At 45.4% G+C, this 12,878-nt stretch overlaps 1 protein-coding gene across 1 annotated transcript; it reads right to left on the bottom strand.

Annotated features, from left to right (window-relative positions):
* Positions 1–7,205: 7,205 nt before the first annotated feature.
* On the bottom strand, positions 7,206–8,256 carry LOC132828664 (gastrula zinc finger protein XlCGF7.1-like). Its single transcript, XM_060845719.1, has one exon. It carries the CDS (start codon positions 8,246–8,248, stop codon positions 7,292–7,294), a length of 957 nt encoding a protein of 318 aa, XP_060701702.1. The 5' UTR covers positions 8,249–8,256; the 3' UTR covers positions 7,206–7,291.
* Positions 8,257–12,878: the final 4,622 nt, after the last annotated feature.

The following is a 12,878-nucleotide window of genomic DNA, read 5'->3' as shown; positions in this document are numbered from 1 at the left end:
GCAATGCTAAGCAGTGTGCTACCCCCCAATATGTTATAAAATTTGAATAAACCTACTAAGTTGGAAATGTGTCCATGCCAAGAACTTACTGTAAATGTTTGGAAACAAAAGTCCATTGGAATTGTCTTTGGGATGGATCCAAAACTTACTTTCTTTATGATTGAAAATACTTTGACCTCTGGAACTGTCTGCCAGAGAGTGTGTTGGAGTCAGATTCAATTACAGTAGTCAAAATAGAGGTGGATCATTAAACTGAAAAGGAAAGCAATTGCAGTGTTCAGTGAAGAATAGTGCAAGGTACTGTAGTGGACGTCAGAGTATGAGTTTCCTGATTGGGGCTGTCCACTTGCTCCTGTTATCATTTCAGGTTGCTGACTTTTCGTTAGCATCCTGCACATGTTGGGGTTTTTTCTCCTTACTAGTATCTATTTGAGTGACTCAGTGACAAATCTAGTTTATGAATTGTTCCTATGATATCTCATGAGAGGGTTTATGATATTCACAGTGTTATATAAATTGTTGTGGGTCACAATGTGTCCAAGTGAGGAAAAACAAACAGTTCATTTTAAATATTTGTTTTTAAACAATGGAAATAAACAATGGAAAACACAACTTGCTGTGTAGTGAGATCATCTGTCTATCATTTATCTAAATTCTCTTTCCTTTACTTGTTTTTTCATTACTTCATCTGCTGAAGTGACTACACTCCAAAAGCTTGTGATTTCAACATAAGAACTAGGAGCAAGAGTCGGCCTTCCGGCCCTTTGAGTCTGCTTCACCACTCAATAAAATCATGACTCATCTTTTCGTGGACTATACTCCACTTACCTGCGTTTTCACCTGATCCCTTAATTCTTTTATTTTTACAAAAACGTATCTACTTCTTTTAGTGATCGCTGAAGTAATGTCGAATACTTCCCTGGGCAAGGAATTCCATATATTAACAACCCTCTGGGTGAAGAAGTTTCTTTTCAGTTCAGTTTTAAACCTGCTTCCTCTAATCTTGAGGCCATGCGCTCTTATCTTAGTCTCACCTACCAGTGCAACATCCTATTTGTATTTCTTTTATAATATATTTCTGTAAGATCTTCCAAACAACTTGCTGGACTACAACCTGGTGTCATGTGACTTATGACTAAAAAATTTCTTATTACGCATCCTCAGAGCAGTGGGATTTCAGGGCTCGAAGATTGGGACACTACCACTGCATCATAAAATAAAACCCTCTGCAGCAAATAGGTCCTCTTCTGTTGAATGAATGGGGAGAGGTTTCTTCTCAACACGGGATACAAATATTATACCCTCAGAGCCCATTACACTGAATTGAGTCCTCTTCGGTTGAATGAATGGATGTGGAGGTGCCACAGTTGAAATCGTTAAAAATCACATCTTGCCCCTGAATATGTGACACTACCGCTATAGCCCCAGAGCCCGTTGCAGTAAATTGGGTCAGCTGCTGTTGAATGAATGAACGGGAATGAAAAGGGCGGATACACTGAGCCGCTTGTGACATTCCCCACCAATCCCAAAGCTTGTGGTCAGTACCGACCAATCGGAGAGAGAGAGATTGCAGAGGGTGGGACAACACGACACGCAAACGCGGCCGCCATTGGTCAGATGGAGTAAGGTGCGCTCTGATTGGAGGAGGCGCGGATGACGCGCGTCACTGAAGGAGGAGACGGAAAGGAGAAGAGAAACAAAGATGGCGGCGGGAGGCTGCGGTTTCTGACGGAGGGAGGGGGGCAGACAGGCATCGTTTACCTCAGAAAATACCTTTAAAATACATTTCACATTAAAGTCGGAACTTTTCAAACAAGAGGTGACGGTTACCGGGTGAACGGGAAAACAAATTAAAACTGTCGGCGGTGGAGGAGAGAGAGCCGGCGCCCGCGGCTTCTTCGGCGGCGGCCGGAGCCCAGGAGCTCAACAACCCCCGGAGCTGGAGGAAGGTCCGAGCTCCAAGAAGCGGGGGGTCCGGCTGGAGGCTGGATTTACTCAAGGCTTGTATCTATTAACTTATTTAAATGGTACCTACTGTATGGGGGTATGGTTTACATTAAAACCGGAGGATCATGTCAGAGTGTTTGTTTATGTTGAGCAGTTGTAGTTGGTAAAATACACTCCCTGGAGGAACACCTTCTATGATGCTGCATTTCTTACCTTCTGCCCTTCCCCCATCTGTTATCTCTCATCTCAATTTTACATTTTATTTGGTCAAATTTAATATCATATTAATGAGACTTGGTATTGACTGTGTTATTAATTTGTTTGTTGGATTATTGTGAGAAAAAAATAATGGTGCCATGTCATTTCTGATGTCAGAGTTTGACATTGAATGTGCAGATGTCAATTAAATCAAGAACTTGTGGTTCTAACAAAAAAAAGCAGCTCACTGATGTTAATGGCATTGTCTCATTTGAGGATGATTTGAGTCTGACCAACAAACCATTTCATGTAGTCACCCAATTTAATTAAAATTTTCTTTAACTTAATTAAATAAAATAACTCTGGCAGGCTAAGATTTGTACAATTTGTTTATAAGATTTATTGATACGTCCATTGCTCTTGATGTGGTCTCTGCCACATTGGGGAGACGGAACACCAACTTGCAGAACATTTCAGGGAACAGCTCTGGAATGCCAAAACTAAATGACCTCACCGCCTTTGGCTGGATGCTTTAACTCCCCCTCCCAATCTGTCAAGAACATGCAAGTACTCTGCTGCCACCCCCTCCAAGCTCTAGCTACCTGACGCTTGTAGGAAGAACACCTTGTCTTCTGCCTTGGGACCCACTAACTACATAGGGTCAATGTAGATTTCACCAGTTTCCTTATTTCCCCTCCCCTCCACCCACCTCCACACCACACACCTTGTCCCAGATCCAGAGTTGAAAAATGTGGTGCTGGAAAAATGCTTAGAGGCCATACTTCTAGGAATTCCCTGGCTGTTCTCTGGCATGGCACTCATCCACAGATTCTATCAACAAACACATTGACCTGGACCCAATATACCGGCCACTGCAGCGGACAGTTGGAACTGACAACCAGAAGCAGCAAAGACAAACCACTATAAATGCTGGAGGAAACGTCACAGAAGCGCTTCACAAGAGGCTCCCAAGCACCGAGGATGTCACCTAGACAGGGGATGAAACGTCTGCAACACAAATTCAGCTCGGCGAACAGAACCACAACAAGAAGCACCCAAGCTACAAATCTTCTCACAAACTTTGAATTGAGCATAGGAGTTGGGACATCCTGTTGCAACTGTCACACATGCCACACAACACAAGGCGTGGTCCTTCTCTGTCTTACCATCCCTTTGAGTATTAGGGGAAGACATCCCTTTAATTGTAACATTCAGGAAAGATGCCTTACTTCAACAAAAATATGCTGTGCTCACAGATGTTTGGACAGAGGAAGGGAGTTGCAGTCTGGGGTGAAGCTCAATCTTCATTCAGAGAAAGAGGGGAGCAGCAGTAGCTTCAGAAGCTCGTGGTCCAACTTGTGCATTCAGACAATGGGGGGCTCTTCTGGGCAAAATCTGGGAGTGAAGCAATGTCTCCCCCTTTCCATTCCTTATCCTGGGAGGGGGAGAGAAGGGGGGAAGCACTGTTCACTTGCAACAACGGGAGGCAGAGAGTATGAATCCAAGCAGGGAGCAGACTCTGCAAAAGTCAGTTTCAGTCGGCTTCTTCTAGAATAGTGTGTGCAATTCTGGTCTCCCTCCTATAGGAAGGATGTTGTGAAACTTGAAAGGATTCAGAAAAGATTCACAAGGCTGTTGCCAAGGTAAGAGGGTTTGAACCACAAGGAGAGGCTGAATAAGGTGGGCCTGTTTTCCATAGAGCATCGCAGGCTGAGTGTGTGTTTTTTAAAGAGGTTTATAAAAACTTGAGGGGTGTGGATGGGGTGAATAGACAAGGTCTTTTCCCTGGGATAGGGGGAGTGCAGAACTAGAGGGCATAGGTTTAGGGCAAGAGGGGAAAAATTTAAAAGGGACCTTGCAGTCAACCTTTTTTTGCAGAGGGTGATGTGTGTATGGAACGAGCTGCCAGAGGAAGTGGTGGAGGCATCTGGATGGGTATGTGAAAAGGAAGGGTTTAGAGGGATATGGACTAAGTGATGGCAAATGGAACTAGACTAATTTTGGATATCCGGTCGGCATGGACAAGTTTAATTGAAGAATTTGTTTCTGTGTTTTATGTCTCTGACTCTATGACTGGCATTCGTCAAAACATTTATGCAACAGAAAATTATACGAGGGTAAAGATAAGCCTCACGTCACTGATCCATGAATCCTGGTGTAATATAGATGTATTTCTAGTAATAGAGTCAGTATGGTATGGAAGGAGTCCAAAAGACGGCTTCTTTTACAAAAAGTTACACTTGAAACTTAAATCTGAGTCTTCTGGAAATGTAAGACAACCGTGCGTTAATATAAGACAGATAAGTCTGGGCTTTCTGTTCCATACTTGAAGGAATGTTTATGGCTCTAAAAGCCTGATTTGCAGTTGTTTCAGGGCTCATAATATTGTATATCTTCAATAAGAACGTCATTACCGCATGATAGATGTCCATTCAGCAACTTGAGTGAACTCTTCATGGAGTATGCAATCCACCACATTACCCTGCTGTATACATTTACATATAGATCAGCACAAAGATCTTGGGTATTAACAGAGGAAAAAATGTTCCACAGAAACAAGAATTGTGTGTTTTGATTTTCTATTGTGGACTGACAGCGATGACCTTTGTCATCTCTTTCCACAGGAATATTACAAGAGAAGAATTTGGAGGCAGAAATCTCAGACCAAACATCACATCAAAGTCTGACAGCCGCTTGATTCACCAGGACTTGGATATTGATGGCCTTGAAAACAAAGGGGAGAAGGTCTGTCTGCTTTGTTAGGTTTTAAATGTCAGTGTGACTGGAAACTCAGAGTCTCACATACTCATACACCAGAGTAGTGACTGGGACATGCTTTACAGACTGAATGAAGTCCTTCAATTATCAGAGGGTTCACCAGTAACATCACATCTATGCTGTAAGTGTGAACGAGTTTCAACTGATTGTTGAACCTGGAGAAATAAGAGGACACCTGCACCATGGAGAAATCATGAAAATGCAGGAACGGTTTCCCTTCCCCCCGCCCGATATTCATCAGCATTTATACACGGGGCAGCAGTACTTGGAAGAACAACACTGCAGTGAATCCCTGGACACTTCCAGAGACAGATACTGTTGATGGAAACTCAGTTAAATTCTGCCATCAATTGGGTGATAGCCAAGTTGTGAGTGAGGTTGAACTTGGTTACTTGAGGAGTTTTATTTTTGGTTGCTACATACAATAAAGTGTAAATGATTGTTTCAGCAGTTTATTGTGTGCAGTTTCTGAGTTAAGAGCCAAATTAAGGCGATTCACCCACAACCACAGTGAGAGGCTGGGATTCATGTTGACTCCATTGCATTCAGCAGTACATCACGTCAATACCCTTATAAAGCGAAGGCTGACAGCACCACCTTTCTCAAACAGAAGCACCCAGAGGAGCGTGTCACCCAATAATCTGTAAATTTAGCATGAAAAGTGGTGTAACCTGCTCTAGTGATAAGAGTAAATCCCCAACACTTTAAACTCAACAATCAGCAATTTATTTATCCAACTCTCGTGGTGAACAAATGAACAAAACTATTCACAAACTGTTAACAGGCTAGGAGCAGATGGGTGGCACGGGTTTAGTTGGGGATCATGGACTGGCTGGTTTGAAGGGTCTGTTCCAGGCTGCATGACTCCATAGCACTGAATGAATGGGGATCCATCCCAAAGATGATAAAGGTTTCGAGCACCATCTTAGGCAAATGTGTGGACTCAGTCAGCCAGCCAGTTCTCTCCAGGAGACTGTCTCTCAAGAAAGGAAGTGGTTTCCTGTCCCATCAGCCAGATTATCCAGTTTGGATTAGGTCCTATATTTCCAACAAAGTAGGTAGACAGGGCAGTGTCTATAACAAATATGTTATTAAACTTGGAAGAGTGCTGAAGACATATCCAAGGATGTTGCCAGGACTTAAGGGTCTGTGTAAAAGGGAGAGGTTAGACAAGCTAAGATATTTTTATTTAGAGCATTAGAGACTGAGAGGCCCTTAGAGAAGTGAAGAGATCGTGAGACGCATGGAGTGGGTGAATGCACTCACTTTTACCCCGGGTTGGGGAAGTGAGGGCTAGTGGGCATCAGTTTAAGGTTAGAGGAAAAAGAATAACAGGGAATGTGAGGGGCAACTTTTGTTTTTACACAGACGGTGGTACACATATGGAATGAGATGCCAGCGGAAGTGATTGAGGTGGGTACATTAACAACATTTAAAAGGCATTTGGACAAATACGTGGATAGGAAAGGTATGAAAGGAAATGGGCCAAGTGCAGGGAAATGGGCTTAGTGTTGATGGACAGTTTGGTCAGCATGGACCATGTTGGGCAGAAGGGCCTGTCTCCTCCTGTAGGACTCTGATTCGCGTTTCTTTGTAGGTCCGACAGTTTTGAGATTCCAAATGAACATCTCACTAAATCAGGACGAATAAAATCCAATCTCATTTGTCAACTCTGATGCAGAGGTGCTGGTGTTGAATTGGGATGGACAAGGTCAGAAGTCACACGGCACCTGATGAAGGAGCAATGCTCCTAAAGCTTGTGATTTCAAATAAACTTGTTGCACTGTAACATGGTGTTGTGTGACTTCCGACTTCTTCACCTCTGGGTTTGTCTCAAACTTGATGGGATACTTTGTCCAACTCGGCATATTTCATCAGTATCGCTTGGAGGAATTTTTTTGAAGATTAGATTCCCTACATTATGGAAACAGGTCCTTTGGCCCAACAAGTCCACACTGGCCCTCCGCAGAGTAACCCAGCCAGACCCATTCCCCATCCCTATTCCTCTACATTTACCCCAACTAATGCACCACACCTACACATCCCTGAACACTATGGGACAATTTAGATGGGCCAATCCATCCTAACCTGCACACCTTTAGACCAGGGGAAGGAAACTAGAGCACTCAGAGGTAACCCCTACAGATGTGGGGGGCATTGTGAAAGCTACACACAGACTGTCACCCTGAGGATGCAATTGAACCCAGGTCAACATCATGAGGAAGTGGTACTAACCACTGAGTCACCATGCCACCCCTGAGCCACATAGGTGGGCTTGGGAGGTGGTGTTGGGGGGGGGGGGAAGAGGGTGAGTCCAGCACAAAACAACAAAAGCCCACTGCACCCACTGTCAGAATAGGCAGGAGGTTCAGCTTTGGGGGTGACCCACTGCAGCATCACTGGTGGAATCTGATTGTTGGATGCACTTGTGCCCCTGCTGGTGCCTCCGCAAGTTGCAGGACAATGTGAACCTCCGCCCGCAGTCGGGGCAGGCAAACGGCCTCTCCCCGGTGTGGACCCATTGGTGGGCCAGCAGTTTGGAGGAGCGGGTGAACCCCTTCCCGCACTCAGGGCAGCTGAATGGCCTTTCCCTGGTATGGACCCGCCGGTGGGATAACAGGTCAGAGGAATTGCTGAAGGCCTTACCACACTCTGGGCAGGCGAAAGGCCTCTCCCCCGTGTGGATTCGCCGATGTCTCAGCAGGTCGGGGGAATTGCTGAAGGCCTTCCCGCACTCTGGACAGCTGAAGGGCCTCTCACCTGTGTGAACCCGCTGATGGGCCAGCAGGTTGGAGGATTTACTGAAGGCCTTCCCGCACTCTGGGCAGCTGAAGGGCCTCTCCCCTGTGTGGACCTGCTGATGGGCCAGCAGGTTGGAGGAATTGCTGAAGGCCTTCCCACACTCTGGGCAGCTGAAGGGCCTCTCACCTGTGTGAACCCGCTGATGGGCCAGCAGGTTGGAGGATTTACTGAAGGCCTTCCCGCACTCTGGGCAGCTGAAGGGCCTCTCCCCTGTGTGGACCTGCTGATGGGCCAGCAGGTTGGAGGAATTGCTGAAGGCCTTCCCACACTCTGGGCAGCTGAAGGGCCTCTCCCCCGTGTGGACCCGCCGGTGCCTCAGCAGGTTGGAGGAGTCGCTGAAGGCCTTCCCGCATTCGGGGCAGCTGAATGGCCTCTCCCCCGTGTGGACTCGCCGGTGCTTCAGCAGGTCGGAGGAATTGCTGAAGGCTTTCCCACACTCATGGCAACTGAAGAGCCTCTCCCCTGCGTGGAATCGCTGGTGGGTCTGGAAGTTGTCCACCCAAGTGAACCCTTTCCCGCACATGGAGCAGTAAAACATCCTCTCACCAGTCTGTATATGCTGGTGGGCCAGCAGGACACAGGAGCAAGTAAAGCCCTTCGCCTGCTCGAGGCAGGAGAACGGCCTCTTCCCAGTGTGATTGCACTGATGAGCCGCTAGGACAGGTGGGACACGGAAGCCCTTCCCGCAGTCGCCACACTTCCATGGTTTCTCAACGGGGCGTGTTTCCTCAGGTTTCTCCATGGCTGAAGCTTCAGCTGCACACACACACACGTGTACAATCCCGCAATGAATTCCTCTTTCCACGCAGTAGAGTTGTTTCAGGCTCCACACACACTGCGCTGCAACAGTAGAGTCTTTCAACCAGTCCCCCCGTACTCAAACAGGAACCAAAGAGAACGCGTTGCTCCTTCTCACAGAATCAGTTGAAAATTGTTGCGGTCCTGATGGACTGAGTGACTGTCAGACATTGATGTGAAAGTGAGGACTGGAGACGCTGGAGAGTCAGAATCAAAAAATGCGTCGCTGGAAAAGCGCAGCAAGGCAAGCAGCATCAGAGAAGCAGAAGAATCAACATTTTGGGCATAAGCCCTTTATCTGTTGACTTTGAAACTTTTGTCTTCAGATAGTCTGTAAGAAAAGATTACAAAAGTCATTACTGCCAGTCCGGTTAAGAATGAGACATCAAGGCATTGACACTGACACCAGAGAGAAACTGAACATATAGATGTGGCAAATGTTAGTGGCAAGCCAGAGCGATAGAGATATGTAGCACAGAAACAGACCCTTCGGTCTAATTCATCCGTGCCAACTAGATAACCTAACCTAATCTCGGCCGATTTGCCAGCATTTGGACCATATTGTCTAAACCCTTCCTAATCGTATATCCATCCAGATGCCTTTTCATGTCATAATTGTGCCAGCACTCACCACCTACTCTGACAGCTCTTTCCTTAAACACGCCACTTTCTGCATGAAAGACTTATCCCTTAGGTTCCTTTGTTAAGTTCTTTTGCTTGAGCTTCTTACACTGCAATACGCCAACTTCTGTGAACAACCAAACTTTACTTAATAAAGTACAAGCTGTGGAGAAACTCTTAACACTCTTCGTAATGCTTGTACACAACAGTACCAAAAAAAACCCTTAAACAAAGTAAAACTGAAACAGAGGCTTACAGTTGAAGTTAGAATGGCAGAAGGAGACAGTGCTAGCAGCCTTTCTCCACACAGTCCACTGCTTAACTCACCCAAACGAGACTTCAGCTTTCAGGACTGACCACTCCCCTTTCATTGTACAGGTCACTTCTAAAACATAAAAGCTTTGGCCTCAAGTCTCATCTGTTCATATCTGACCAAAAATGCCTCCCAATACCGTTTTTCATCTCTATACTAAACCAGTCGCTTTGGAGCCCGGGTCTTTTTACCACCCCTCTGAAAAAAAACCAAGGACACAGCATCCTTGAGAAGAAGGACCAGCTTTGTGACAGAGGGATATAGGCCAAACACTGGCAGGTGGAATTAGATTAGTTTGAGAACATAGCATGGAGTAGTTGGACTGAAGGGACTGTTTCTGTGCTGTTTGACTCGGTGACTGTTCTGAAATGGCCTGAAAACTATTTTCTTACCTTCCCCCATAAATATCCACTTCTTTGTTGTTCCAAAATCAGATGAACTCAGCCTTGAACATATTCAATGATCCTATAACTGCAGGAAGACTCCCCACTTCTGAACTCAATTCCTCTTGCTAATATACCACTTGCCTTGCTCATTGCTTGCTGCACCAATCTGACAACTGGCAGTGACTAGTATGGAAGGACGCTGAGGCCCTTTTATACACATTCCTGATGAAGGGCTCAAGCCTGTAACGCTGACTCTCCTGCTCCTCGGATGCTGCCTCATCTGCTGTGCTTTTCGAGCACCACACTTTTTGACTCTGATTTCCAACATTCGCAGTCCTCACTTTCTCCACATCCCAATAAATCACCATTTAAACAATGCATCTCCTTTCTGCTTCCACCCTCCAAGGGAATGCTATCACTTCACATCGTGGCCCTGCATTTTCCATGAGTTTGCCAACCGCGACACAGACTGGCCCAACTTTTCCAGAATCTGTCCCCTCCATAAATTGTGATTGAGCGCGAGAGATAGACACAATAGGGGGGTCTCTGATTAGTGGGAGGACCACGCTCTTTCCGGTCTTCCAGGACTTCCTATTGGCCCAACAAAAGAAGAGCACGCGCAGTTTCCGCGGACAGCCAGGAGCACGCACAGGTTTTGCTGACACCGGCGAACATGCGCAGTGTGTGTTGTCACCGAGGAGCACGCGCAAGGTGCTGTGTGAAGTTGCTGGTGTTCCTGACAGATTTTGTACCCAAATGACAATCAGAGACAAGAAAGGCTGGAGCGACGTTTTATATTTATCCTGCGGCTTGACATTTTATTCCTTTTGCATTTTATTTGACTACCCATCTTTTCCTCAGGGTAGGGGACTCCCAAACTGGAGGGCATAGGTTGAAGGTGAGAGGGGAAAGATTTAAAAGGGACCTAAGGAGTAGGAAAAAAGTGAAAGTTAATTCCCCTCAAGAAATACTCTCTCCAAACCTGCACATCTTTGGATTGTGGGAAGAAACCGGAGAACCCAAAGGAATCCCACGCAGAGAAGGTGCAAACTCCACTCAGACAGTTACCAGAGACTGGGATCAAACCTGGGTCCCTAGCGTTATAAGGCAGCAGTGCTAACCACTGAGCCTGTTCAGAAAAAGCAGCAATTGATTTATATTAGGGTGACAGGGGAAAGGATTAAAAGGGAACTAAAGGGCAACTATTTCACGCAGCGGGTGGTGCGTGGATTGAATGAGCTCCCAGAGGAAGTGGTGGAGGCTGGTACAATTACAATATTCAACAGGCATCTGGATGGGTATATGAACAGGAAGATTTGGAGGGATATGGGCCAAGAGCTGGCAAATGTGTCCTGATTAATTTAGGATATCCGATTGGCACGGAACAAACAGTTTGTTTCCATGATCCACTACTCTATGACTCTATTTCTACATAGTCAGAACTGTTATGACACGGACTGCACCCCCCCCCCCCCCCAACCAGTAATTTGAAACCAAAAAAAAGATTTACCCCATGTGCTAATGTGAAAATTCAAGAGGTAAGGAACTGTTTCCAAGTCACTATTTAAAGTTTTATTTAATGATCTAGGACACTAACTTGCAAGTGTTTAAATCTGCTGGGATTTTTCGTACTCCCAAATCTATTCAAATCTGTCTAAACCAGTTCAAATCTCGGGCGAAAGCCCCCAAATTTTACAACCCTGTGTGCAATCTCCCCCACCTAATTTAAACCAGCAACATAGAGAAGGTTTAACCCTTGCAGTAATCTGTGAAAATTCAAGAACCAAGAAACTATTCCCAAAGGTCAGTATTTAAAGTTAATTTTAACAACTTTATTTCTTAAAGTCTAATGGAGAATAATTAATTAACAACTATTTACAACTCCTTTCTCTAACCTATCTTCTACCTTCCCCTGTATGATACCAGTTCAATGAAAACCCCTGATTAAGATTTACCGAAAGATTCAAACTTCAAAACCAGCCAGCTGTTAAATCTTCTCTTTGTATCTTCCTCTGTAGGTTTGCTCTCCAGGTCGGTGTCAATGTTTTCTTCTGTGCAAACTCCTTCTCTGGACAGGTACCTCTCAGAGAGTTCTCACTAGCAGCCTACATTTGTTGGTCTTTTGGCAGTTCTCTGCAACTGTTCAATTTTTTTTTGATTTTATACTCCAAAGCATCAAATCATTTCATTGGTGTTAATATTAGATTAGATTAAATTCCCTACAGTGCGGAACCAGACCCTTCGGCCCAACCAGTCCACACCGACCCTCCGAAGAGTAACCCACCCAGACCCATTTCCCTCTGACTAATGCACCTAACACTATGGGCAATTTAGCATGGCCAATTCACCTGACCTGCACATCTTTGGGCTGTGGGAGGAAACTGGAGCACCCGGAGGAAACCCATGCAGACACGGGGATTGGAATTCAGTATTTTGGGGCAAGATTTAAATCTATTGGCCAAAATTGAGTATGTTTTTGTCTCCAGGCAACCCAGCTACCTAGCTGTTCGACCAAATGTTAAATTGTTACCTTGTTCAGAACGCTTGGTGCTATATCAGGTGGTTCTCCTCGCTTTTCAACTCTCTTAAAAGGTAGAATACACCTCTACACCTTCTAACAGAACCCAATTTTTCAAGACTAGGAATCGGCCATTCACCCCTAACAGGTGAAAGTCAGTACTGCAGATGCTGGAGATGAGAGTCAAGAGTGTGGTGCTGGAAAAGCACAGCAGGTCAGGCAGCATCCGAGGAGCTGGAAAATTGACATTTCGGGCAAAAGCCTCATTCACCCCGAACAGCCTGTCCTCAACTGCACATAGTTCAAAGCAAGTTTGAGAAAGATGGCTGCAGCTTTGTCTTAATATAAAATTGAACATGCGTTCAAACTTTAATGCTGTTTCTGAATATATTATTGTAGCTATTCTCAATTTGAAAGATTAGTCATTTCTTGTGCACCCCCACTTCCCAGGCAGTGTCATCACCAAACATTCTCTCTCTCTATCTTCTGAGAAGAGCTTGATACAGCAATCAAAGAC

The sequence above is a fragment of the Hemiscyllium ocellatum genome, chromosome 27, assembly GCF_020745735.1.
Source record: "Hemiscyllium ocellatum isolate sHemOce1 chromosome 27, sHemOce1.pat.X.cur, whole genome shotgun sequence".
NCBI classification, from domain to species: Eukaryota; Metazoa; Chordata; class Chondrichthyes; order Orectolobiformes; family Hemiscylliidae; genus Hemiscyllium; species Hemiscyllium ocellatum.
Note: the sequence above shows the minus strand (reverse complement) of the source record. Positions and strands in the feature narration are given on the sequence as shown.

Excerpts from the sequence above, each read along its gene's own strand:
- LOC132828664 (XM_060845719.1), bottom strand. The coding sequence starts at position 8,248 with ATGTGCGGGAAAGGGTTCACTTGGGTGGACAACTTCCAGACCCACCAG.